This window comes from Camelus dromedarius, chromosome 20 (assembly GCF_036321535.1).
Source record: "Camelus dromedarius isolate mCamDro1 chromosome 20, mCamDro1.pat, whole genome shotgun sequence".
NCBI classification, from domain to species: domain Eukaryota; kingdom Metazoa; phylum Chordata; class Mammalia; order Artiodactyla; family Camelidae; genus Camelus; species Camelus dromedarius.
Window position 1 is genome coordinate 12,947,969 of NC_087455.1, and position 27,101 is coordinate 12,975,069.

At 42.0% G+C, this 27,101-nt stretch overlaps 3 protein-coding genes across 12 annotated transcripts in view; 1 reads left to right on the forward strand and 2 right to left on the reverse strand.

The window, feature by feature from the left end:
• TATDN1 (TatD DNase domain containing 1) overlaps window positions 1-1,801 on the forward strand; it is a 30,312-nt gene extending 28,511 nt beyond the window's left edge. For all 9 annotated transcript variants that reach the window (XM_031439601.2, XM_031439602.2, XM_064476856.1 and 6 more), the window contains one exon: window positions 1,628-1,801. In XM_031439601.2, coding sequence (XP_031295461.1) covers window positions 1,628-1,730 — 103 coding nt within the window. In that variant the 3' untranslated portion in view covers window positions 1,731-1,801. The remainder of the gene's footprint in view (window positions 1-1,627) is intronic.
• A 406-nt stretch (window positions 1,802-2,207) lies between these two features.
• Window positions 2,208-13,486, reverse strand: RNF139 (ring finger protein 139). Its single transcript, XM_010988773.3, has 2 exons — window positions 12,875-13,486; window positions 2,208-4,458 (listed from the first exon to the last, which is right to left on the reverse strand). Exons 1-2 carry the CDS (start codon window positions 13,053-13,055, stop codon window positions 2,642-2,644), a joined length of 1,998 nt encoding a protein of 665 aa, XP_010987075.3. The 5' UTR covers window positions 13,056-13,486; the 3' UTR covers window positions 2,208-2,641.
• A 4,283-nt stretch (window positions 13,487-17,769) lies between these two features.
• Window positions 17,770-26,504, reverse strand: TRMT12 (tRNA methyltransferase 12 homolog). Of its 2 annotated transcripts, none has more exons than XM_031439588.2 (2): window positions 25,211-26,504; window positions 17,770-20,356 (listed from the first exon to the last, which is right to left on the reverse strand). In XM_031439588.2, exons 1-2 carry the CDS (start codon window positions 26,362-26,364, stop codon window positions 20,305-20,307), a joined length of 1,206 nt encoding a protein of 401 aa, XP_031295448.2. In that variant the 5' UTR covers window positions 26,365-26,504; the 3' UTR covers window positions 17,770-20,304. The 2 variants fall into 2 exon arrangements, with proteins under 2 accessions (XP_031295448.2, XP_010987074.2); XM_010988772.3 differs by having other exon boundaries at window positions 25,012-26,502.
• Between the last annotated feature and the right edge of the window lie 597 nt (window positions 26,505-27,101).

The following is a 27,101-nucleotide window of genomic DNA, read 5'->3' on the forward strand; positions in this document are numbered from 1 at the left end:
TTTTGAAGTTCTTGCCATGTATCAGAAAAAAGGTACAAGTTACTGAGACTACACAGAGGAAACAAGACCATCCCCACCTTCATCCCTCCACCTTATGAATAGGTGCACTGTGTCAGGCACTTTGGATAAGGCATTATACAAGGCAGACAAGGATCCTCCTGGAGCAGACAAGCAGACAGAAGTACCGTCCACGATGGCAGTACTGTTACAGGGGTAGGAACAGGAGACTGGGACCATAGGCCAGAGCAGCTGCCTGCCCTGACGGGAAGCAGCACTTAACTAAGGTGGCATTTCAGCTGTTTACCAAGTTGGTCTGGGAGTTAGGCCAGACCAAGACAGACACCTTGAGCGAAGGCAGACTGGGGAAGGGCTCAGCTGCGCCAGGGAACAATGACTTCAGTGTGGCAGAAAGTAGGATGCACCGTAACAGGGAAGGTACAGTGAGGCTGGAGTGCAAGGGCTCTTGTTTGCCGCCCTCAGTAGTTTAAATTTTATCAGAACCCAAAAGACTGTAATCAGGAAAGCTGTTAACTGGTATCAGTGTGGAGAAAGGACTGGAAGGGAGACTGGTGGGTGGCAAGACTCAATATTATGTATTAATTTCCAATTCCAAGTAGTTAATAGAGAAAAAAATTTGTTGTTTGCTAATAAAATTGCAAATTGGCCTTTAGTGTCACTTTAAAATGTTAATAGATTTGCTTTTCGCATATTTTGATTATCAGATAAAGAATTTGTGTAGTCAATTCACTTAATACATATAATTAAATAAGGCTTTCATTCCAGTTCATCTCTGTCCCTAATTCCTTTAGGTGTTCGTATTTAAACAGCCCATAAAGGGAATAAAAAGCTTAAGACAGGATATTTAAATGTTTAATCTTGACTTTGAACTAATTCATGTATAAAAATCTTTTGTCTACATACAGTATTGCCAGAAAACACTACTGATAATTATCATTATTCAGGGAAAGAAAATGGAGACAGACACCTTTCTGTCACAGGGAAAAAGTACAGGGAGAGAAATAGCCTCCCCCTCTCCCCGCTAACCATACATCGTTCCAAGTAAATAACTTCTAACTTCCTTTGCTGTCACTGCAGTGGTGATAATGCATTTCTTGCTGTCCTTTATGACTAGTTCTTTAAGCAGTGGCTTTCAAACTCTGCTATCCTCAGTACCACACTATGACTCAGTATACATGCGCATATATAAATAAAACCCAAGCAAAAATGGAATAGTACTTCCCTTACTAAGTGCAGTGTGCTTGAAGCACATCACGACCCACCAATGAATGTGTAATGGCCCACAGTTTAAATGGACTCTTCTTTTCCACTGGGGTAATTCCGTAATTGCGGTACACATAATATGGGCTACTTTTATAATTTATTTGAACCTGGTTCCTGGCTCTAGTTATATGTAAGACTGTCCCAGAAATTTGTCCCTAATTGCTCTATTATAAATATCCTAGCAGTTAAACTTTTAATTTTGCTGAAAACCTTAATACCTGTTGAGTATTACCTGTTTATGTTAAAGCTGCTAAAATAGTATCTTCCTTTACATGGAAAAAGAACAATACCTTTAAAACAGATTATGTACTTAGAAATTTAACCATCTGTTTTTGTTTTATTTTAGTCAAATACTGGAGATACTGTCAGCAGTAAGAGATGAAGATCCACTGGAACTAGCCAATACGCTATATAACAACACCATTAAAGTATTTTTTCCTGACATGTAATTGGTGTGTGTCTTCCACTTTTCCGTCACAAATGTAAAACTTAAAAGTTTCAATAAAAGAATTCTCTGGAAGTTGTCTAAAGAGGAATTATCACTGCACACCACTGATGGAGTCAGATCAGGATTTTTTAAAGTCACTTAGTGTCTTAGTTTAAAACAGCGAAAACCGCCAAGTATTTCATTTTGTAACTGATTCAAGAGTTTGAAAGGCCAGTTTTATGTCAATGCTGCAAACAAAGAATGGCTAACAAATATACTGATTTTTACATCAAAATTAAAACAGCACATTTGGGTTTATAAAGTTTAACTGATTCAAGCTATTTCTCAACACTGACACAATCTCTGAATCATGACTTTCAAACCCAGGTCAACTACATTGGTACTCTCAAATTCCAAAAGAGTGTGTCAGTCACTTCTGGCAGCCTATTTTTTCCTCAGTTTTAAAACACTGCATAAAGCATTTACCCTCTGGTCCAAATTACTTGATTTCCTTGATTTAATGTGATCTGCATTTCCCTGATTGGCATTTTCATTCTCTCCCACCCATTTTAAAGAAAAACTAGGGTCCAGAGTTAGACACATTGTATACTTTCATTGAGGAATCTTTGGCACAGTTGACGCACCATATTATTACATCTATTAAAAAGCTATTTGTTCAAGTTTGTCATAAAAACGTGAAAACATTTTATTCTATGTACAATAATGTACACAAATTTAAATAGGTCACCAAAGAGACCAGAAGGAATCAAAGAGGTATATTTACAGTAGCACATCACAGTAAACGGAAAACCATTCACAGATTCAACACTGATACTGTTTTTGTGCTTGGTTACACACTTAAGTGAAGCATATTACTCCATTTTGGATGAACTGAATTTTAAACAAATACCTCAATGATTAGTAAATGCTATTTTAATCAGTATCATCGTTAATCAGTTCTTCAGCTGCTGTGCCTGTGTGCTGAATGACTCCGTTTCTCTCTCTCTGAGCATCATCGTCACAATCTGTACTGTCATCTTCATTCAATTCCCTGTCAGATTCAACAGCAGCTTCTCTTACAGCTTCCTCTGGATTTTCATTGGGTGGAATAAATCCATTGTTGTTAGATGTATTTGAATTATCCTTGATATCATCTTCAATGTACACTTTTTGATGGCACATTGGACAAGTATCTTGAATGTACAGCCATTTCCGAAGGCAAAGAGCATGGAAATAATGATTACATGGTGTGATACGAGCAGATGTTGTAAACTCATGATAGCAGATTGCACACACATCATCTATTTCTTGTAAGTGTCTCCCTTTTATTTCAGGAAGTGAATTAATTTTCTTAACAGCAGTTCTACGATTCATGAATGTCTTCCAGCCATTTTTTGCTTGTAAGTAGATGTTAAAATACGCATGTAAGCACATCATACAAGCCCGGATTTTACTTCCTGACTCAAACATCATAGTGTAAGCCCCATTTCCAAACATTACTACTCCAAATATAAATTCAATAATATTGCCTGTTGAACGAACATAGTAGACATAATCATCAAGCTTTTCCCAGAGGACATTATAGTAGCCATCAATCATGAATAACGTATAAACAGTGAGAGAAACAATTACTTTTAAGCAGAGTTCCACACAAAAGGCGGTAACTGCAAACAACCATGTATTTAGTGCATAGTGATGCCAAAGAACATAACTGAGTAGAACAGGAAGAATAAACAGGCAAGCAGAGACAAAGAGCACAGGAAAATGTCTACGGAAAGATGACACATGAGAGGCACTGAGAGACATCAATACAGGGTCTGTCATTCCATGGATGAAATGCAGGACTGCAGTTAATAAAAGGCACATGTTTCTACTTAAGCGAACTAGTCTCTCTTCTGGTCTTAGCCCACTTAAACCAGTCTGAAGAGCCAAAATAAAAAATAAAACAGGTGCTACAAAGCCAAGCCGCCTGTCATCTTCTTCAGTTGATCCAATAAAGGCCAATATTCCAAGGCCCAAATAATGGGCTACTGAGGAAATTACAGCACTCATGCCCAGTACAGTAAGTGTAGAATCACATCCACTAATTATAAGATTGCAAATGAGGTCCCAGAAATCATCCCAAGAAATAAAGAAGGAGTCAGTTTCATTTGCCATCCTTAAAATGTACATTAATACTGTAGCCTGAGCTGTAATTCTTGTTAGCCAAAAGACTCGCAGTACAGCTGGGAAACGAATCCTCTTCCATGTGTCCTCCATTAATAACTGTAATCCATAAATTCGATACATGTGCCTCACTAAAAGATAAACATACCTTGTGGAATAATAAAACCACTTAAGTTTCACTGCCAAGACAAGCACTGTATTTAATGTGAGAATCAAGGAAGAAGTAAAAACTAAAGTCTCTCGGACGTGTAATGGTAGCTCTGTGATTAAGCCTATTACAGGAACCAAGAGATCCAAGATAATTAACTGTGAATAGACGGAATGAATCTGCAGTAGTGTGATGTACCCAATTCCAAACGTTAGCTGCAGAACGATGAGCGCCATCCACAGCGAGGGGCCTTTTCGAGGAAGCAGCTCAATTCCAAATGCTGATGTGTTGTAGGCACCATAGAAGTCAATGTGCAAAGCAGCATAATAATTTACCAACACTGAAGTTGCAGCTAACAGAAAGGCTGAGCTGTACATGTAAAACTTGAAAAGTGATCGCTGTGACAAGATCAGAACAATACTGGATACAAATATACCTAAAAAAAGAAAGAAAAGTCATCCAAATGAAACATTAAGTATCTTTTCCCACTAATACGATATTCATTCTTCCTTTATTTAGGCAAGATGAGTATTTTCAAAGTGATGAACACTAAGCCTTAAGACAATTTAGGCTTAAAGGCCAGTAAAGGTACCGTAAAGTCAAAGTTCAATAGGACAGACCAAACATTCAAAATCTTCTCCCTTATTTTCTAACTCCAAAGTAATTCTCGTAGTACTACATGTCCAGACACCAAATTACTAAATTACCTTCAAAATGAGTTTGCTGTGATACATTTTAACAAGTTTTAAACTTGAAAGAACATGTGCTTTAGAAATTTATAATTATTAAAAATACTTAAAATAATTCCATTACAAAAACGTTAAGAATTAAAAATTACCAAAATGGAAAACATTTGCTCCTATCAAATCTTAGATTTTTTTCCTTAAAAATGTTCTTTAGGAAACAGAGTTTTACATTTACCCTTCATTCCTCCTTTTACTCAAACTGTGAACTCCTGCTGCCTCTTATTTTTCCTGCTCCTTAAATTTGAGTACTCTCCTATGTGTCCAGTCACTTTTTTCCTCTACATACTTTCCTACAAATTTCAGACATGTCCTCCAAGTTTCCTTTTTCCTGTACTTTTGAATCTTTTTCTTCAAATAGTCCACCCTTTTTATTGTTCATAAAATTATGAAAGTAACATTCAGAAAACATTCATGTTTTAATCAGTCTCCCCCCACACTCCTAATAATCAGTATATAGTCCAATGTGCATCCAGTACCATCTTTGTGCTTTGACAAATTTTTAAGTGACATTACAATAAACATTATAACCCAAGGTTTCAACTATGGAAACAAAATCCAAATAGTCACTATTTCCACTTCTACATTACAATTGCAACACTGAAAATTTCGAAAACCTAACTCGCCTCAAACAGCTCTTCCTTGCGAGTTCCAATTTCAGTCAGAGGTGCCATTATTATTCTCTTAATGGTATCCCTACCCCACCCCCTCAAACACTGACAATTAGTCGCAAATTCTGCTAATACCTGTACCTCCCTTTTCTCAGTGACATGAACCTATTAGTCCATCTCCAAAAACTCATCTTGTCCAAATCCATCTACAAGCCATCCCCAAATTGCCTTTCTTGATGTCTCTGCTCAAAATACTGCAGCAGCTCTGAAATGACCATCAATTAAAATCTACATTCCTAGTCTTAACATACCACTCCTCCCAGCACACACACCAACGCTTGCGTTTGGACTTCCTTCCCAAACACACCCCTTCTTCTCTGCCATGACTGCAGCTGTGTTTATACTGTTCTCTTTGCTGGGCAGGATGCCCCATCAACTCCCCAGCTCCCTGGCTGTTCAAATCCCACCCATCCTGCAGACCCACTTTCTCTGAAGGTGGCTGTTCCTTCAGCTTATCTACAGAACTTGGTCAAACACCTAATACTCATGCATGGCCTGATACTGTAGTTTGCAGTTATCTAAGGTAAGCAAGGATCCTACCTTTGACATCTATGGGTCCCAAAATATTTTGTAGAAAATGAATACAACTAGTATTCATCTGGCAAATAAACGTTTCTGTCTACTTCTACGTTATATTTTTAAAGGAAACCACAAAACCACTTGGAAACTGAAACCTATAAAAAGGCAAGACAAAGCTGAAAAATCAGATCTTGGAGTACAGAAAAAGTGACAAACTCCAAAATAAACATCCATCTATCCACCTGATTTCAGCATGTAATCAAGACAGACACTGCATATTACAACGGAGGCATTTCATAATCTACTGCATGTAAAAGCAAGAGCTATTTCCTCTAAATGATGACTTTGCCCACAAACTTAAATTTTATCCTGTGCCAGTGTGTCAGGTCATCTGTGAAAAGGAGAACCAAAGGACACAATCACCTAGAAGATGCATCAATCTTTGCACAAGAACCACTGCTTCCCTGAGCAAGTGGGCCGCTAACCGCCTCCCAAAGAGCTGACAGCTGGGAACAGGCCCTTTCAATAGAAAATGGGCTTTTTTGGAGCAGGATTAGAAACCCTTTCCATGGAAGGTAACAAGAAATGGAATTTACTCAGCCACCATATGCCATATGTAATCTTACTTTCTCCACACAGAAAAACGAAAGTCAGCATTTTTTCCAGAGACAAAACTGAAACTTAACTTCTAAAATGAGTCAAAACAAAATCAAAAGAACTTCAGTTCTATTTTATGCAACTTTTTAAAAGGGAGAAAGTCAAGTGGGGACTGTAAGTTATTTTAAACTTGCTATTCACAAAGTGGTAAATTAATCTCTACCTGTGAATAATCATGAACTGTGGTGTGCCATTAGTTATAATCAGATCTTTTTATTTTAATAGCTTTCTTCCCCCTGAAGCTTATTTTTACACACAGATTAAGGAATGATTTGGGTTTTTGAAATATTTCTGGAGAAAAAGTGTCATTTTACTTTGTGCAAATATACCAAAGGCAAAAAGAGAATGTGATAGAAAATGTGGTGAGACTACAGCCTCCAAGTCTGGATGTCTCCTAGCAAGTAACAATCCGATATCACTCTTTCTTGCTTAAAATTATTCTCCAAGACTTAACAATGACCACACATTTCAAGAATAGTATAAAACTGTTTTAATTCCTATCCAAAGTGTGCATGTACATAAAGTTCTTAAACTTTTCCTTTATATTCATACTCCTGTGAATGGAAATATAGAATCAGCTCTCATTTCACAGGGAAAAAGTCAGCTTTCCAAGTAACAGGTCTCTCAAGTAATATTCCTTCTCGTGGCCTTCAGGAAGTGTTGTCAATAATATCAAAGTTTCATTGCATTTTCACAACTTCAGACATAAAAATATTGATATTTAACCTGTAGCGCTAAGAAACTAAGCCCAGGGATAGAGTTTCTCTTTAGGGTTTAAGAGTGACCTGCATAAGTAGTTAAGGCTATATATAAATGCTACTTTATAAAGAAAAATCACCCTGGCACATTGGCGAATAGAATTAACTGAAATCACAACCCATGGATCCAATTCTCCAGTGATTAGAGAGTTTCACTTAAGTTCTCAAGGTAGGAAAAGAGTCAAGTATCAAAATCAATTCAGGAGCTTTGAAGATATATATGAACAAAATTCATGAGAGTTCAGGGCCTTTTCCACTTGGATTACCAAAAATGAGCAAACAAAATCAGACAAGCAAAAAAACAAAACAAAACCACCTTGCATGTTACACAGCAGTGTTTAACTCTTTCATGTGTAAAGTCCATTCATATCCTTAACCTTTTCTGGAAATGTGGGAATAAAAACTAGAAAGAAATAAGATATAAAACAACTCTTCAGGTACCTTAAATACCTTGAAAACATAATCTAAAGCAAGCTGTGGAAAAACATTTCGTGCCTGACAGAATAAAGACAGGAGAGCACAGAAATAAATGTTGTAACCGCTTTACTCCCAAGGGAGCCCTCAGCAATGAAATGCAGGACAAAGTAAATAAAATATCTTGAAATGATCAATCTGTAGGTGTACTTGATAGAAAAATTTTTTATGCTATCAAACTCTTTAGGTTAAAAAAAGGGTATTCTAAGTTTTTTATAATAAGATAAAACTAAAATTTTGCTTTTAAACTCAATTTTTAGTAAGTATGTTTTTATTAAAAATATGTGAACATGATTTTTTTAAAACTCCAACACTATAGGTATTAAATGAAGAGTAAATCAAGTTTTGCATAAACAAATACACATTTATAAATACATTCTTTTTTGCTTTTTACCCAAAGGGAGTCTCATCATAATAGTGGGTTTTTCTTAACCTTTTCCAAAAAATCTCATTTCTCATCAAAGAAGGTATGTTCTGATTTACTGACCATTCATGTTTCTTCCTCTGTGAAATGCCAATTTATCTTTTGCCCCTTTATTTACAGAGCTGTTTTTCCTTGTTGAATTGTAGCCATTTAAAAAATATTCTGAATACAAAGTCTTTGTAGTAAACTGCTGTAAATATCTTCTCCAGGTGCATGGAGCTCTTTTCACTTTACTGTTGTTACCTTTTGACTAACAGAGGTTTTTAATTTTAATATCATTGAACATATCATTTACTATTTTACACATTTGCTTTTAAATATTTTTAAAGAACTTAAGGAAAATGTTCTATATTTTCTTCTAGAACTTTTAAAGTTCTACTTTTCATACTTAGGTACTAATCCACTTAGAACTATTTATATACTGATGTAAGGTAGGGGGTCCAGTATAATTTTTCTCCTCATGAATAACTAAAGGACTACTAATTGAATAGTCTAATTTACCTCAATTCCACCTCTGAAACACATCGTTTGTCTGTTTACATGGGTGGTCTGTTTCTGGGCTTTCTATTCTGTGCTATTTATTGGTCTATGTGTCCATCTCAGTAGTTCTCAACCAGGATCAGATTCTGCACACCTAAACCCAACCTCCCCATCATTTGGCAATTATTTAGAGACATTTTTGTCAGTCACAACTCAGGGAAGGGGAGAGCTACTCTATTTAATTGGTACAGGACAGGGATGCTACTAAAAATCCTACAATTTACAGAACAGCCCCACCCCCCAAAATCCAACAAAGAATTATCCCATCCAAAATGTCAATGGTTTCTCTCTCTGCAGAGAATCCCAAGGGTACCACTATGCAGTCAGAATTACTACTGCTTCACTTTGTTTTTTACACTTCACAGGTTTTCTGAGTTCTTTCTACATCACCAAAGATAACTATCTCATTCTTTTCAACAACTTTACTGCATGGCTGAACCCAATACAATGAACAGATCCCTTTTAATAGACATTTAGATTAACAACTTGTTTTTGTTTTGTTATTACCAACAATGCTGCAATGAATATTCTTGCCCATAGTTTTTGTACTTTATCTTTAGGCCAAATTCTCAAAACTGGAATTGTGAGTCAAAAATATATGATGAACTTCAGATGATAGTGCCAAACGGCTTTCCAAAAAGTAACAGCCTACCAAAATTGTTTAACTTCACCTAGTTTCCCTTACCTTTGCCAAACCCATTTTAATTCAAACTCTGAACACTTCACCAATCTCATTTCCACTTCAATGAGTTATCATTATATGAATAATACTATTAAAACAAATGCCTATGCTTGCATTTTCTGCCTCGGATTTAGATTTGCTAATTCAGCATTATGCTGCCCTGGGTTGCATTTCATTTAGCATTTAACACCTCCTAAAAATAGTTTAATATTCTTAAATATTATATATATTATGATATGATTCATTTGAATCTCCAAAATTAGATGCTTTATATTCTGACCCGCTAAAATTCTTATTAGTTTGATATCAAATAAAAGTATACTAGTAACAGTTTTTTGGAGAAGCAGGAGTAAATTCTTCAGACACTATATATAAAATTGGATGCAGACTAAATTTCCATTTTTACAATTCCATTTAAAAGAAAAAGGTGAGACTGACAATTTTGTGATTTATATACAGCAGTAGAGAGGAGTCTACAACTACAAAACACTAATCAGGTAGAACAACTGATTTCAACTATCCTTTGGTATCTTTTACACACAAACCTGTCATTTGCTATAACAAGTAAGATGCTTCATTGAATGGTCTTCAAATATTTAAAGACACTTGTTTTTATTCAGGGTAAATTTTTTTTTTTACCACCAAAACCAGTTTTCAACAATTTTATTACTCTTACAAATGTGAAAAATGAGCATAATTACACTGGCATAAAATGAGGAGCAGTCAAGCGTTGAAAAACATTTTGTATTTCTCATAAAATCTGACACAGAGAATAGTTTGGGATCCAAATTGTCAAATAAATAGCACCAACATTTTGCTGATGACTTCCAAAAACCGAAATATCTGTAACACAGGATAGTCTTAATTGAAGTATTAAAAACAAATTAAAGGTGTCATGTTTACTAATAGCTAACAAATAGCCCTTACTAGGTCCCAGGTACTGTTGTAAGAGCTTACTACCCTAATTCATTTATTGCTCTTAACACCCTAGGAGAGAGATTCACCATATAGTCCATCTTTTAAAAGGTAAAGATAAGAAAAGGGAGGCACAGAACAGGTAAGTAACTTGCCCAATGTTACATTCTTCTTTAACCTGAGAAATACAAACGTCCATGATTTACTACAAAAATAAGCAGCATGGATAGTACAAGGAAAATACCAGACTGCTTTATTCAGTGTTCTTAAACTACAAATTACTTAGTTAAGGAAAATGCTCCTTTAAAGCTCCCTAGCCTGAAGCTCAACTCTGAGAGTACTGCACTGAAGTACGGGCTCTCAGAGGTTCTGTAGTGACAGGTCATTAAGAACATTCAAGGCACTGGCTACACTACTGGCAGAATGAGTATATGAATCCTCTCAGACACAGCTCATTTTTTCAGAGTGGGGGGCGCCATCACCATGGCCTCCTCTCAAAGCAGAAGTGAAGAAAGCCCCTCCTCCCACCCTCAGGTCCCTGTTACATTTGGTTATTTAGTGCCCCAAACAGCACGTGCTTATCCCAAATTTGATAAAGTTCCCTAGAAGTCTGTTAGCTTCTACTCTCTAGCAAGGTATCTCTTGTCCTGTGAGCTTGAGGAATAGAAACGATCAGTTTTCTCCATTTCTCAGTCTTCCCATTCCAGGAACAGCACAGGTCTTGCCTGTAAGCATATCATCAATTAACGTGAACAGGTATGGGAAGGAGGGGCTGGCAGGCTATCAGGCTCAGCTGGGACCACCTTTCTATAAGATAAGTAACTGCCTGTTAATTTATGATCATGATGAGTGACTTCTAACTGGCAATTATAAAATGCCTTCCCAACAGGTCCTCATTCTTACTAATTTCACTGTAATATTATTTGACTAAGCTCACTTTAACCCACAAGTATCAGAACTAAACAAAATAAATTAAATATACAAATATATATATAACAAAATATATAAAATATATACAAAACATTAAAGCTAGCCAATACTTTTTTAATTGAGGTATAATTGGCATAAACATTATTCTGAGGTGTGCAACATAACGATTCACTATTTGTGTACACTGGAATGCACACCGCTCCATTTTTGCCACAAATAATGAGGGCATTACTTGTTGCAGCGGTAAGCAGGAATGGCTGGGATTAAGTAGCTGGTGGGTTACTGAAAAGCCTTGTGCTAAAGAACATCATGCTCACATCTGTTACTTTTAAGATCTACAATACGATCATTACTATACCATTCTGTATCTGGACTGCAGCTGTACTGAGGAGGAAAATGAACCACGCCTGATGTCAGGAGATTGTTAAGCCTAGGCACTGGCAACCAATTACTCGCTGTGTATCAAAAGCAAAACACTTAACCTCTACGACCCTCAGTTTCCTCATTTATAAAAGGAGAATAACACCACCCACCCTCCTGTGAGGGATTTTTGAAGGTTAGGTTAGATAATACTAGTGAAAATGCACTGCAGAAGTCCAGCACCGAACAAATGTAAAGTGTTATTTACTGCTAAAAGCAAAACTCGACATTACCATTTTTTTTTCGAAGTAGGACTAAAGCAGCAACAGATGACTAATTCAGAAAGGCTTGGTAAGAATCTCACCATCAGCCCGTCTTCTGCTTCAAAAGCACTAACCCACTAAAAACCGATCAGAACTACCTCATCAACAAAATTTGCCAAGTTCCAGTAACTTAAAAAAATTCTTTTATGCATAAATGCTTCTCACTAGGGTAATGCAAGAAAAGATAGTGAAGTATGTTTTTAGCACTCCAATCATATGCAACGAAGACCCTGATTTTCATACGTCGCACCACTTTCTAGCCACGTTTTTATAACCATCAATACCTTCTCTATTTATGGAAAATTTTAGGGCTTATAATCTTCATGAGGATTTTTGGTAATGGTTTCAACGCCTGATATTCGAAACCTTATCTCTTTCGTTCGGATGTCATTTAAATGACAGCATACGAGTACTCTGCATTTTGCAAAGGGGGAAACTGAGGCCCAGGCCTGGGCACAGGAGCCCAAGGTCACACACTGAGAGATCCGGACAAGAGTTGCTGTTTTTCCAAGGCTGTCGCATAGGACGCGGTAAGCCAGCACTCATTCCCCAAGAGAAACAGCAGACACAGAGCCGCAGGCTCACACACCAGTGCTTCCTCCCCGCCCTCACTCAGAGGCAAAAAGAATGAACAGGGGGCAGACTCGCTGGCAGGACCGCTCCGCTGTCAACTGAGACAAGTGTCATCTCCTCCCCCGCGCCTAGCCCGCAAGGACGCCTCGGTGGGGGTGGGTAGGGGGGAAGAAACTGGTTCCTAATACACACACACCACGGCCTGCGCGCGGCCTCCAGCTCCCTGCGGCACGTCTCCGTCCACAGAGCCGTCCCCCGACGCTGGCTACCCCGTCCCTCTTACCAAGGAGCCGGAGGAAGATCTGGAGCCCGATGCAGAACCCGCTTTGGCTGGAATCGTAGTAGGAGTTGAAGATGGCGTCGATGATGTAGAGGCAGGGCACCCGGAGCGCCACTTCGAGCGCCGCCCAGACCTGCTGATGGGCCATCCGCACCTGCTGCTGCGGGGGCCCCACCGCCGCCATGAGCCGCTGCCACACCGGGGCTGGGCGGGCCGGGCAGGGCCCGGGACCGCGGCCGGGGGCGGAGGCGAAGGCGGGCGGCTCCGCCCCCGCCCTTCCTCCTCTCGCGTCTCGCTCACGGCCCGCCCCGCCGCCCGCTCGCGTCTCTCGAGCTGGAGCAGGCGGCGGAGGCGGTGGCTGAGGCAGCAAGCGGCGGCTCCCGGGAGGCTTCTGGGTGTCGGTGTTTCCGGCAGGCTATGGTCTGGCTCCTCCTCCCTCTACCGCCTCCCCCGCCCGCGAAGCCACCATCTTGACCTCGCCCGCCTGCCTCTGCCGTTGCTGCTGTTGCCAGGCCGGGAGACTGCGCCCGCGGTCACGCGAGACCGTGGAGCCCGCGCGCTGACGCCCGCGTCATAATCTGGCGTTAGGAGCGCTTCCCATGCGGTCATCACGCTCGGCGTAGCAAACGTCCCTGAGCGTTGCCATGGTGTCCGCCCACCTCCGCGGTCCGATCCACCTTCGCGGCTTTGGCGCCACCCGGTGGCGCAGGCGCTCTTGGGCGGCCGCGCCCTTTGGCCTCAGGGTGGCCGCCTCACCAGGGGTGGTGTTGGCTTAGTGAGGAAGTCCCTACTTCCGGGGGTGGGAATTATTAGCTGCTTTTTTAGAGCCCATTAAACGTCCCATAAATGTGATTCAGAGCTGCTTGGGAGGAGGAAAGCCAAAGCGCGTCGCCCGCCAGACCTACCCCACCCAACCCGGAGGCCTGGTCGGGGAAGATACTGCCAGGGCGCCTGGGCTCCTTTTGGAGGGAAGGCTGCGTACGTTTTTTGGAGTGGCTGGTTCGTGGCATTGGGCTGGGTGTGGTAGGCGCTACCGAGAAAAAGATCCTTCCCATCCCTTTGCGCATCACTCTTCCTGCCTCCTACCTGATTGGGCAGAAGTGCGGACACTCCTGGCCACATTTTACTAATGTCAAGGGCTCCTGTGACTTAAGGACCCAGAATTTTGGCCTCTGTCTGTGTTGCTTATCTTTGAGGTAAGCACGCCAGGCAGTCCTTTCTTTGTCACAGTAGAAGAGGCCGTACATCTTATGTTTGTGTAGGGGATCAGAACATGCCACCCCAAAATATGCCACTTTGACATAATTATTTTGAGCTGAAGACAGTTGAGAAACAGCAGGAATAAACAAAAAGTGCTTCATCTCAACACTTCCCCCCTTCCCATTTGCCTAAAAATCCGGCATAAATTTCCATTTGTAAAGGTGTCTCCCCTACCAAGAGGACAACTCTTGGACTGGATCACCCCCCAAATAGTACTGAACGAATCCTTATCTTCCGTTAGTTTCCCCCATATATTTACTTTCCCAGTTGTTCACCCCTAAAAGCCTAAACCCCTTTTCCTTTGTCTTGTCATTTATCTACAAATTCATTGTTCCTTGTTAATATGCTATAGGAGCCCCAAACTGTAGCCACCTCTTGGAGTTAGTCATCACTAGTTTCTCCCAGACATATGTGCACCACATGAGCTAATAAGCTCTGTTTTTCTCTTGTTAATCTCTCTTTTGTCAGTTTAGTTCAGAGCCGGAGCCACAAAACCTAGGAAGGAAAAGACTTTTGTCCCTCCTCTACACTTTTTTGCCTATCCATGTAATTAATATAATCTGGCTATCCTTATCTTTATGTTCCTTAACCAGCAAGAGTTTAAGTTAGGCCAGAGTCTGCACTGTAGACCAAGCCATTTTAGATTAAGGGCAATGAAATAGAACTTGGCTCACTTAGTCTCCTAGTCCAAACTGCACTCTGCAACCCAGTGTTTATCAGGGGTTCTATATGGGTGCTTATGGCTCTTTTTTGGGTCCTCCATCAGTGAGCCCTCTGGAGGGAGGAGAACTATAAAACTCCAACACCCCTTTCTCTGGGTGGAGGACTGTGTTGATTGAACCCACACCCAGACTCCTGACACTAGTCTCTGGTTTTAACCTTCTGTTGTTATCCCCCACTAATAATGACTGCCATCTATGTAGTGCTTACTGTGTACTAGGCTACTGTGTATTGTGCTAAGGGTTATACTTTACTGAAATCTTTGCATCAGCTTCACTTTGATAGATTTTATCTATTTCTAAGAGGAAACTGAGGCTTAGATAAGTTGTCAAGACCACAAAATTAGTAAGTAAATAAGAAAGTGGTGGGTGGCCAGCATGGCCATAGTGAAGGAGTGGGAAACAAACTGACCAGCTGACTTCCCTGATGCTAAAACTGTTTGCTGATTCATTCTTCACTGAGGAGAATTTTAACCCAGAGGCTGCACTCCCGGAAGGAGATAATAGGCTGATAATCTCAGAAGAATAGACAGATCCCCCAGAGTTCCTCGTGCAGATTCATTGAGGTTAAGAGGAATGTAGCACCCTGTAAAACGCCCTAATTGTTATTACCTGTTCTGTTCCATCCAGTTTTTCTATGAAACCTCAAGACCGCAACCCCAAGATGGGCCAGAGTCTTTAAGGCATTAGCCTGCTATGCTTCCTTTGCCTGGCAAAGCCATAAAGCTGCTCTTTTCTATCCTCCCAAAACACTGCCTCCACGTCTCAATTCAGCTATCAGGGTACAAAGGCTGGTTTTTTGGCAACAACAGCTAGTAAGAGTTGCACCTAAGATTCAAACCCAGGGCTGCTTGAAGCTTAAAACCCCAGGCATCTTTGATTCCTTCCCCTTTTCACCAACAATCTGCAGTCAAATCTTACCCATTCTTTCTTGATGGTCTCTTATACCCCTCTCCTTTCTGTTGTCACTGTCACCATCCCAACCCAAGATTCTACTGTAGCTTCCCGATTTATAGCACCGTGGCCACCACTTTTTCTATTCCAGTCTGTTTACTTCTGTAGGGTTAATTTTCCTAAACAGCACATCTGGGGAGTAACCTTGTGGTTTTGACAAAATTCCCAAAGGAAAGCAAACTTGGTAAAATGAGAGAACTATGAAGACTTATATAGAGAACCTCAGAGATGTGAGTTAGCTACTCAACCTACCGGTATTCTGCCCCGATTGCAATTTAAAGCAAAATGAGGAATGCTAGTATGGAGAAAAGTTTCCACAGGGCTAATCTAAAACAGTGTGGAAGAGGAGACAGGAGGTGAGAACCATTACATTTTGACCACGCAAAATGAAGAATAATAAAATAGTTCATGGGTCCTCCAATTTTTATCTAAAAAGTTAAATGTTGTAAAAATTAAATAAGATTTTTTTAAAGGAACAAATGGTTCAGTCTCATTAACAGTTTCTGTTCTTAATTTGATGCACAAATTTTATTAGTATAAGAATTTCTAATTAAAACTAAATCCCACCTTAGGCCCAGAATTTCAGGAGTGGTGGCACAGTCATTTTTATCTTACTCACACATGACTTCAAGCAAGTCTCTAAAATTTAAACCCCCTGGGTCTCTCTTTTCCCCATTTATAAAATGAAGGTCTGAAAAAGATCCTGGCAAGTACTTTAAAATATTACCTTAAAACCAAATTTATATTGAGGTCATTTTTAGAATGCTTTTAGGAATTTTTATATGAGAAGTTTTCAAAGGAATAGCTGCAATTCCCTGAATCTAATTTCTTTGGCTTCTACATTGATTTGAATATTGCACAACTCAGGTACATACTAAAGTCTACCCAGAGCAGTATGTGGAGTGTGTGTGTGTATTCATAAATAATCGGTGTTCAAAAATAACAGTCTTTCATTTGGCTTTAATGGCTCAAAAACCTTTTAATAGTTGTAAAAAGCCTTTAGATGTGGATGTGTAAGGACTAGTTTGAATTCTCTACTGATATTTGCATCGGCCAACTCTGTTACATGCGACAGCAACTGATTCTGGGCTATCTTATGCAAAAAGGGAATTTATTAGAGGATTATCTGAATTATTCTTCAAGATTTCAAGTTCCAAGAGTGACTATGCAATTGGTCAAGCTTACTGACTCATGTATCTGTACCCTAGCTGTACCAGAGGGCAGTACAAGCAGCCTCCTTCGTGGAAGGAAGCAGGAGGAAACAAGCACTCGAATTACCCACCTCACCCGTCCCCACCAATGTATTATGTATTTCCTTCAAGTGGAAGATGGGGATGCTGGTAGGAAGCACAGGGACTGGTAGTCTCCCCCCTGCCCGCCCCCCACTGCCAAGGCATTAACACATACTATTTCAGGCCTTGGAAATTACTTATCTCTGATCCTAAATTACTTCATAGTTTTTATCTCATTAAAGTAAATTTCAGGTATGCTCATCAAAATACAGCTATTTGAATTTTCTGGTTTTGTAAATGCCAAATGAATAGGAAGATTCTGTTGTTTAGTTAACAAAGGAAACATCAGAGAATATAGTGGCATTTGGAGTCAATGTGGCATACATATTGACTGACTTTGGCTCACTTATTCATTCAACAGACATTTATTGAGCACTTTCTATATGCTCGGCAGTACGTTTGCCCACTTCTGCTGCTTACTAATTCTCTGTCTCTAGACAAATTACTTAAACTCTCTAGTCTTCAGTATCCTCATCTGGGAAAAAGAAAAAAGCAAGTTAATAATGTCAGATTAAGATATAAAATACATTAAGATATACTATCCAATTTAATCCCCTGTTAGGAACCAGCCCTCTAGACTCACAAAGTTGTGGGGATGGGAAGCACGTGGGTCAGTGGAGACAGTAAGTAGGTGTATTAATTTCCTATTGCTGCTATAACAAATTACCACAAATTTCATGGTTCAAAACAACACAAATTTATTCTCTTACATCATGGAAATCAATAATCTAAAATTGAGGTGTCAACAAGGCTGTGTTCCTCCTGAAGGCTTTGGAAGAGAATCCATTTCTTTGCCTTTTTCTATTTCTAGAGGCTGCCTACATTCCTTGGCTCATGGTCCCTTCCTTACATCACTCTAACCTCCTACTTCAGTCATCACATCTCCTGCTACTCGCTCCCACCTCCCTCTTATAAGGACCTCTGAGATTATATTGGGCCCACCTAGATCATCCATGATACCCTCCCCATCTGGAGATCCTTAACTTACTCTGACAAATCCCTTTTACCACGTAAGGTAATATATTCACAGATTCTGGGGATTAGGACATGGACATAATTGGGGCCCATTATTTAGCCCACCACAGACTTGCAGCGTTTTCTATCTATAGTGGACGTGGCACTATGTGATGTATTTGATTTAGCATGTATACTGAGTCCTGGTGGACGGCATCCTATCTTCACAGGGTATCATCTCCAAGCTCTTGCTTCAGTTCGAAAGGTTTTTCCACCACTCCACTGGGCCAGCATTTCTGAGGTTCTGTAGTATGTGATAGGACTGGTGAATTCCAATGGTCACGTGCTCACTGAAACACCTCTTTTGCTGCAAAGTGGGTCCCCAGGTCAAAGGCAATATTATGCAGGATAGATACCGATGGATCAAACACTTGTAAACCCTGCGATAAGTAGTCTGGCTAACATCTTGTGGGCAGGAAAGGCAGACTCATACCTGGAGATGGGAAGATTCTAGTCAAGGTGAATCACTGTCCTTCCAGGATAGGAGTCCAGTGTAATCAACTTGATACCACGTAGCTGCTCAGTTTCCTTGAGGGATAATGTTGTATCAAGGGCTCAGTGTTGGACATGAAGGAGTGGCCACTTGGTGAGTGGAAGCCACGCTGTTGGCCTCTTGCTAACCCACACCCCTGCAACATGACTACATGACGAGCCCATCATGCCAGTCCTGGGAGAGCTGATGACTGTGGTCGCTGAAGTTAACTGGCTGGGGCTCTTTGTTTACTTGATATTGAGCGCCTCTTCCATGGTGGATGTCCCTGGTAGGCACTGTTATGCAGCGCAAAGTTCTTTACTCGGTGCCCAATCCCACAGATTTCTCCCCTGCTTCTTCTCTAGGTTACCTTGTCCCTCATCTTCTAATCTTTCTCATTCCAGGCCCCTGACCATCTAGACAACCTATTTGCCACTTGCCAAAAAGCTATATTCTTACTTTCAGGCCACTTTCCTTTCCACACAAGGTGGACAACCAGGAAGACTGCCCCAAGTTCCGCCTGTTCGGAGAACTCCCGTCTTTTAACAGCACTCCCGACTCAGGCTGAAGGACAGCAGCAGTCTGTTGTGTTTCGAACCGATATTCCAGCAAAACCCATCAGTGAACTGAGCCTGGGCTTTTTGTCCTCCATCAGTTAGACATCAGAGCTGAGGGAGGGATCTTGGGGTGAGTTGTGAGTTTGACACATGCCTGTGCAACTGTTCATTTCCTCTGGCCCTGCTTGTCACCGATCCCAGATGTACCACTTCCGTCTTATGATGGACTGACTTGGTGGGTCTGACAAAACCTAGCTCATGATGAGCAACTCAGGCTAACGTCTCACGAGAGGCTCCGTTCTTACCAAGGCTCGTTGGCACGCAAGGAGCCATTTTTGAGTGACTTGCAGTCCTCCGCAGCGGCTGCCCTGGCCTTGCTGCAGAACCTAGATGTCTACCTTGGGATTCTCCTGCTGGACCTTGCATAGGCTCCTAGGGCCACTTCGGTTATCAAGACTGTCTCGCCCCGTAGAATCTCCTGGACCGAACGGCCCACATGACAAGGTTAGTCACACTGCAGCCTGAACCTGCTACAGAGCCTTTAGAGCCAAGTGAGAACCGGCAGCCTTCTGTCACCCAGTGTATGAGGCAGGGCAGCATTCCCGGTTCTGAATATCCCCCCCAAAGAAGCCTGGAGCTTGATGTGCTTCCTTGGTGGCCAAATAATACTGATAAAATGAATGCGGGAAAAAAAGTCTTTATTATGAGGGCGGCATCTTGACATTCAAGCAGACCACTCCCTAAAAATTTCACTGATATAAAAGTTTGCTGGTTCTTATTAGTGATCATTTCCCATCCTTGGGAGTACAATGTGCTGGATACTTACTGTTTATCTGGCCCAAGTACTATGATGTCATGAACGTAACAGGTCAGGGCGGCGTTCTGTGGAATGTTCACATGGTCTAGACCTCTTCAGAGTATATTATGATGGAGACTGGGAGAGGGCTGTTGTCTGTCCTGTGTGAATGCAAACTACTTCTGATCCCACGCCGTCAGGACCCAGTTCCACGGACTCACACGGCTCCTGGTGGCACACAGAGGTTAGGTCCTGCGTCTCCTCTGGCAAATAAGCCCACCTGAAGGTGGTGAACGTAGACACACAACGTGAGGGGAAGGAGCTGCGGGACAGCTGCTTCAGGATGGTGCTGTGCAACGGCTGCTTTTTTCATAAAGTTCTGTTACTTTTATTTGAGTTTTGAAACTGTGAGTATGCATAGCTGTAATTAAAAAAAATTCAATTACTAAAAAGAAAAAAGGAGAGCGCAGAAGCTAGGACAGGCTGTCTATCCATCTACATCTATCTACCTAACGTGTGTGTGCTATACCAAAATCCAGTTTAAGCCTCATATTCAATATTTCCTACTTACCTTTGATTCACCCTTGACCTTGAAAAACCCAAGGAGACAAATTTCTCAAAATTACCTATTTTCTCACTATTTTTGGCCTTCTGAAATTGTGTGTGACTGTTGGTCAAGGAATCTTGTAGGTAATTATCACATTTAATCAGAAAGATGTCACTGTATTTATTGCTAATATTTTAATATTCATTTTATAATATGGGCAAGCATTCTAAACATACTTATAGCATCAAATTCTTATGTGCTTTCTATGTTGAAACATGTCAGCTGAAGTACTTATTACATAAGTACTTATATATATAAATATTTATTATTGCTAGAGTGAATCTTTTCAGTAATAATTATTGTGAAAACTAGTAATTTATGTACAAAACAATTATTATAAATCTTTAAATAGTTTTTAAAAAACTAGACAAAATGTATGAAACAACAGCCCTCAAGGCAGTAGACAGCAGCTATGAAGGGCAACGGTCCATGAGAGATGGAAAAGAAACAAGAGCCATACAATGGCTCCAACTCACTGCCTGGAGTTTTCCAGGCTATGGTGGGAGGTGGGAGTGGAGGCCAGCAGACTCCCTGAGGTGAGGAGATGGGACTGGGAGTCCTGGGAGCCCACGTAACTAGAGCTCACAGGGCAGGATGCCAGAAGGGAGAGAGCCACACACACACAGAGAACTCCAGGGATCTGCTGACCACTGCCCGCAAGTATTCAGCTAATGATCAGCACACATGACAGGAAACTACCAAGGGCCAAGAAAAGAACCATCCGAAAAGGTTATAGGAAACAATACTCAGAGCTCACACAGGGTGGCGAATAATTCCTGTGTCTACCAGCAAGAGTAGGAAATCTCGTAATTCACAAGGCATCGGTACGAGAGCTAAGAAAGGTCTTGCTTCGGTAGTGGAAAAAAATTAATCCTAGACTAAGTGCTGCTCTAACAAATGCTTTTTTAAAAGCAAGACTCAAGAGGATCAAACTGTTTCCAGAACAAAACACAAACATGTTTTGAGAAATATGAAAATAATTGTAATCATTTAAAATAATAGTTTAGTTTGAAAATGACTAGTTTTATGGCAGCCAGTGTGGAGTGCCTGCGTCCTGAGGCTGTTCAGAATGACGTATATTGGGTTTCTTTTCACACATGTGCCCAGGGCGGGAGAAACTGAATTAAGAATACTTTTTCTATTTGTTTCTCATCACTTAAAATGTCTATGTGTGTATGTTTTAAATGTATACATTATACTCATATATTAAAACATGCATATAATTGTATTAAGATTATGGAATTAATGAATAGAGCAGCTCTCAATTGAGGGATTTTGATAAAATTATTATTATTGTTTTTAACCACACTTCTCCATCTGAAGTGGGTGCATTAACCAGTAACTAATACTGAGGATTGCCACAGAAGCCTTTAGAGCTTTTAGAAATTCCCAGATTGAGGTGACAAGGACTCTGGAGCCTCCTGACCCTTCAGTCTTTTTATCTTGGTTCCAGTAAAGTCTCTTCCTGAGCAGACCAAACCAGTGAGTGCTTGGAGAGAACTGTAATGTAAACGGATATCCTCAAGTGGAGAAAAGGCTTAAGGGACCCTTATTTTCTTCCATTCACACAAAACTCCTGCTCATCCTTTAACTCTCAGTGTAGGCATCACTGCTCCCACCATCCCAGTCACCCTCTCCACCTCCCACCACACAGATCCCCAAATGTGGGCAGCTGCCTCCCCACGTGTGCCTGTAAAAACCCATTTGTTTCTCTGTGTACACTTGGGACACAGACTGATGTTATTCCTGTGTCTGCATTACCAGATGGTGATTCCACTGTGGGCAGGACTCAGCTTCACAGGGCCTGATGGAGAGAGTGCACAGCACATCCTAACTAACCAGTGAATGGCTTCCAAATAAAGACATTCCGCTGTAAGTACAGCAGATGTAGAGCAATCCTCACAGCCAAACTGGGAAATGGCAGTTCACCTTGTGCAGACGGACTGACGGAAGTGCTCGTGGTATAGCAGTCACTGTGAAGACAGTTAACTATGTTAACTCATCTAAACCCAACAACCCCCCTTCAGGGTGTGAACAATTGTTAACTTCAACGTGCGCATGAGGAAATAAAATCCTGAGAGATGCATGACTTGTCTCAGGTCGCACAGCAAGTAAAGGAGCCAGGAGTTGAAAGAGTGGAACCTAAATTCCATGAAGGCAGAGCCCACGCCAATCTTCCTCCACCAGGAACACTCAGGGCCTGATACGTGTAACAGGTAGAATGAACTCATTCGGGTGCCCCTGACATTAGCTCCCTCTCCATAGTCTGTGGCAGGAAGGGAACTCCTCAGCCCCCAGAAACGTGGCTCCCTAATCATCTTCCTCAATGTTTCTCCCCCATCTTCTCTCCCCAGTTTGGCTCAAGCCCCAGCTTGTCATCTCTGGGTTAAGGAGAGGAAGCCATAGGCACATATGTGAGAAGAAATCCAATATGTGAAAGAGGAAATGAAGAAGGCACACACAGGGAGGCCATTCTGTGGGATGGGGATGGAAACTAATGGGCTCTCTCTGCAGGATCACACAATAGCCAACACATCGGAGAGCCTACGGTGCACAAAACACTGTACTTTTTAATCCTTACAACTATCATCACCAACACATCTCTCACTGCTTCTTTGGTTCCAAGCTGATTCAAAGGCGATGCTCCAAACACTTCCTGAGCATTCCAACTTTGGCACCTGTTGGTCTCTTCGACCAACATCTGCTTCTGCCCTGACTCCACTTAACAAAATCTCACCCAGTTGTTTTTTTTTTTTTTCCATCTCTGCCGTGACATCTCTTTATTTTTCAACTTTTCTGTAGATTTTGCTTTTTTAATTTAAATTTTTGGATAATTGTAGATTCACATGCATCATAAGAAATAATATGAAGATCCATTCCATGTACACTTTAGCCCATTTCCCCTACTGGTAACAATATGCAAAACTGTAGTATAAATTTCACAACCAAGATATTGACACTGATACAATTCACGCAGTTTTTAAGAGCCAATTCAGACACTACCTCTTTGAAGACGTCCCCATTCAAGTCTCAGAACTCTTCTTCTCCACCTCTGCACTCATACCACGTGCTATCACTCACATGGCACTTACTGTATCCCAATTCTTTCACCATTTGTTATTTCTGCTGCTAGCTTGTGAGCTCCTCAGACAATATCTAATGTCTCTTCATATTTCCTGAGGCTCACGTATACTATATAATACTGTATTTGTACTTAATATTTGCAGAATAACACAACTAGCACCAACCCTGTCCTCCTTGCCTCTGCTGCTAGAGAAGGACAAGCAGCCCAGCCCTACCCAGGCAGCCGAATGCCAGGGACAATCGCAATGCTGATAAAGCCACACTTTCCTCTACTTCCTTCATCAGGCAAACAAGCCCAGAGGGCTCCAAAGGGCACCAAAATGAAGCTCTGAAAAGTAGTTCTCAACCTACTGTCATCCCAAAGTGATTCCTTACAATTAGTCAAATCCAGCCATAAACGGTGATGGCAGACAGCCACAAAATAAGGTGAGGCCTGAAAAACCGCAGAATATCTCACTTTCCTTACAGCTTCTTGCATTGGTCCTGATGTTGTCAGCCAGGAAGGGAAGATGAAAAGCGAGTCTGAGGCCTGTATAAATCTAAGATTTTTAATTCAAACGTTAAAAAACAGTTCGCAATTGGCAGCTACTGCACAAGCTTAAGGCTGGAAATCTAGCTTCCTTATGACTTAAAGCAGTCATCCTAAACCCTTTTTCTACCACAATAAACCTAACATAAGACACTGCCCACCTCCCCAGCGCTCATTTAGGAATGCTAAAGTAGGGGAATGGAGTTAATACACTGGAGTCATTTCTGTCCCCTTGCCTCCCTCATTTAGTCAGTCATAATAACAAAGAAGCACCACTTCAATGCCTTGATTTGGAATCCACTGCTTTGGCCCATCAATTTTATTTCTCAAGTCCATCCACCTCCCACTGCCACCACCCTGGTCCAAGCCACCATCATGCCTGAACAACCATAGAAGCCTCGTCACCAGCCTCCCTGCTTCAATCCTTGCTCTGCTCTGGGCAATTTTTCATACTGTAGCTGGAGTGGTTTTCGAAACAGCACTGTGTCTTCACTCTAACCAGTGCCCTGTGTACAGCCACTTATTAGGTAACAGTCATGTGAGACCATTCAAAGAAACCCTCATCTTGCAAACAGGAAAGTCTACGGCCAACAGTATATTGGAACCACACATGCAAGGTCAGACAGAACTGAGGTCAGAATTCAGAATTCATGATGGCACAGACGGGCTTCATTTCTATGAGCTCATAGCACTTCTTCCAGATAAGCAGCTCATTCTCCCTGTGTTAATGGGAGACAATAAAATGATATGTATTGGTTTAGAGCCTGCTTTCAGGACTACAAAATATTAAAACATGTTACCAGGAGACAAGAGGGGTGAGACCCCGGCCTGAGCTGATGCATTAAGGATCACTCACATGGAGATCCTCATGTCTCAGGAGCCACCCTCTCTAGCCAACTAGAGGACAAGGGCGGCAGTCCAGATCCAGGACTATGTGATCCACGTGGGGAGCATAGGATTTCACTGGCTGGATGTGCAGAATTTGTGTCTTCCACGGCTTCCCGTGCACCCGCTGAAGGAGAGTAGCAATGCGAGTCTCTGCAGACTCTGCCCACCTTTGCCACGCTGGTTTGGTGGCTGCTGACAGCATTTTTCTCCCAGAGTCACTGGTAGCTCCGTTTTCCAACTGGTTGGTGATAATAAGCTGAGGAGAAAGCCAGTGCTCCTTCTCCGTGTCACTGTTTCCAGGAGGCTGGAGAGTCTTCCCTGGGAAAGATTCCACATTTTGGTGAATATGCAGAATGCCTCCAGCATCCCGTCTTAGCACTTGGCAGGCAATGGGCCAGCCTTCTTCAGAGCTGGGAATCAGCCCGAGGTTCACCCTGTCCGCAACATTTGAGAGCTTCAGTTTTCTGTTATCCCCAAAGTGTATTTGGCACCGATCCACTACTCCATTGAGCTCAAGGTTATTTCTCAGAGCAACGACAGCATGGGGGTTCCACTCACAGGCATGGACGAAGGCAGCACCAGCATGAACTAGGAAAGGCAATGTGAAATAACCAATCCCTGCATAGAGATCCACCAGTACTTCTCCAGCACAGGGCAACGAAGCCACACGAAGCTTCTCAGTGATGTTTCCGAAGGAGAACATGCACTGGGTCACGTCAAACTTATACCGGATGCCATTATCCACATGCTCTACCCAGACACTGTCACCTAGCAGCAGACTCACTGCCGGAGTCCGAGCGCCATCCGGTGATACCCGCCCTCGTTTGGCCAAACGCTGGACGCCAAGTGCCAAGGCAACAGTCTCCCAGAGTTCTGGTTCCAGATTTCTCCACTGCTTGGCTTGGAAACAGTCCTCACTCAGCAACAAGAGATCACCGTGTCGTTGCCAAGATCGGGGCAGATCAGCCTCCAACTCAGCTGACCACGTCACTCCGCAGCCCTCTACCCAGCGCCTCACCTCAAGACACAGCCTTTGGGCAGGTGAAAAACCCCGGGCCTTCCTTGAAGGAACAGGATCCAGGAGCTGCGTTAGCACACAGGTGCTGCCTGGAGCCGCACGATTCGTCAGCTCCCGCAGGTGCTGCTCAGGGAGGGCCTCTCCCAGCACCGGTAGCGCCACGGTGCCATCCGGCATCTTTTCCACACGGTGCTGTCTATCCAGGAGTTTCTGCTTCTCGAGATACTCCCTGTACCGCTGGGTAAACCGAGGCTCAGTTACAACTGCGACAACAGCCGCGGGCTTCCCGCCTTCCTTTTCCATGCTGCTGGCCCCACATTCTCCGACTCCCTCCGCTAGACTCCCAGTGCTCGGAGTCCACTCACCTAGGTCCACACATCCACGCTCAAACAGAAAGAGAGGCAAGCAAGCCGCCGGCCGGGGCCGGAAGTGATGTCAAACAGTCAGGCCGGAACTAAGTGACCCTGTCCCGCTGGTTGACGAATGGCGTCGCCGTGTGAAGCCGCTGCCGCCATCTTTGTTGTGGCCAACCATTACTTGCTCGAATCTAGGAGGAAGTTAATAACTAGAAGGACTTCTGTCGGCTTAAAAACTTCAAGTTAGTTGGTATCTTCCAGAATTCTGATGCACGCTCTTCAATGCTGCTCACAGATCCAAAGAAAGAAGTGAACCTGGAAAGATGGGCCAATTTGGAGAAAGGTTTCCCATATTGTCTTGCTGCGCTCAGGTCGGCATCAGCGGCCAGTATTGGTTGAGAGTGAAGAGTCAGATGTAGCCTCCTCATTCCTTTTCCTTGCAACGACAGTCATCACCACCTCACTGTCCTGTAGTATAGGACACAAATATTTGGAAGGCTGAAGGATCCGAGTTGGGGTAAATTATACCACATACAGCAGCTGCACCAAACTACATTCCCACCAACAGTGTAGGAGGGCTCGCTTTTCTCCACACCCTCTCCAAAATGTAGGAGGTCAGAGAACATATTTTGATATGATTTTAATCCTTTTACATTTATCAAGACTTGTTTCACAGCTTAGCAT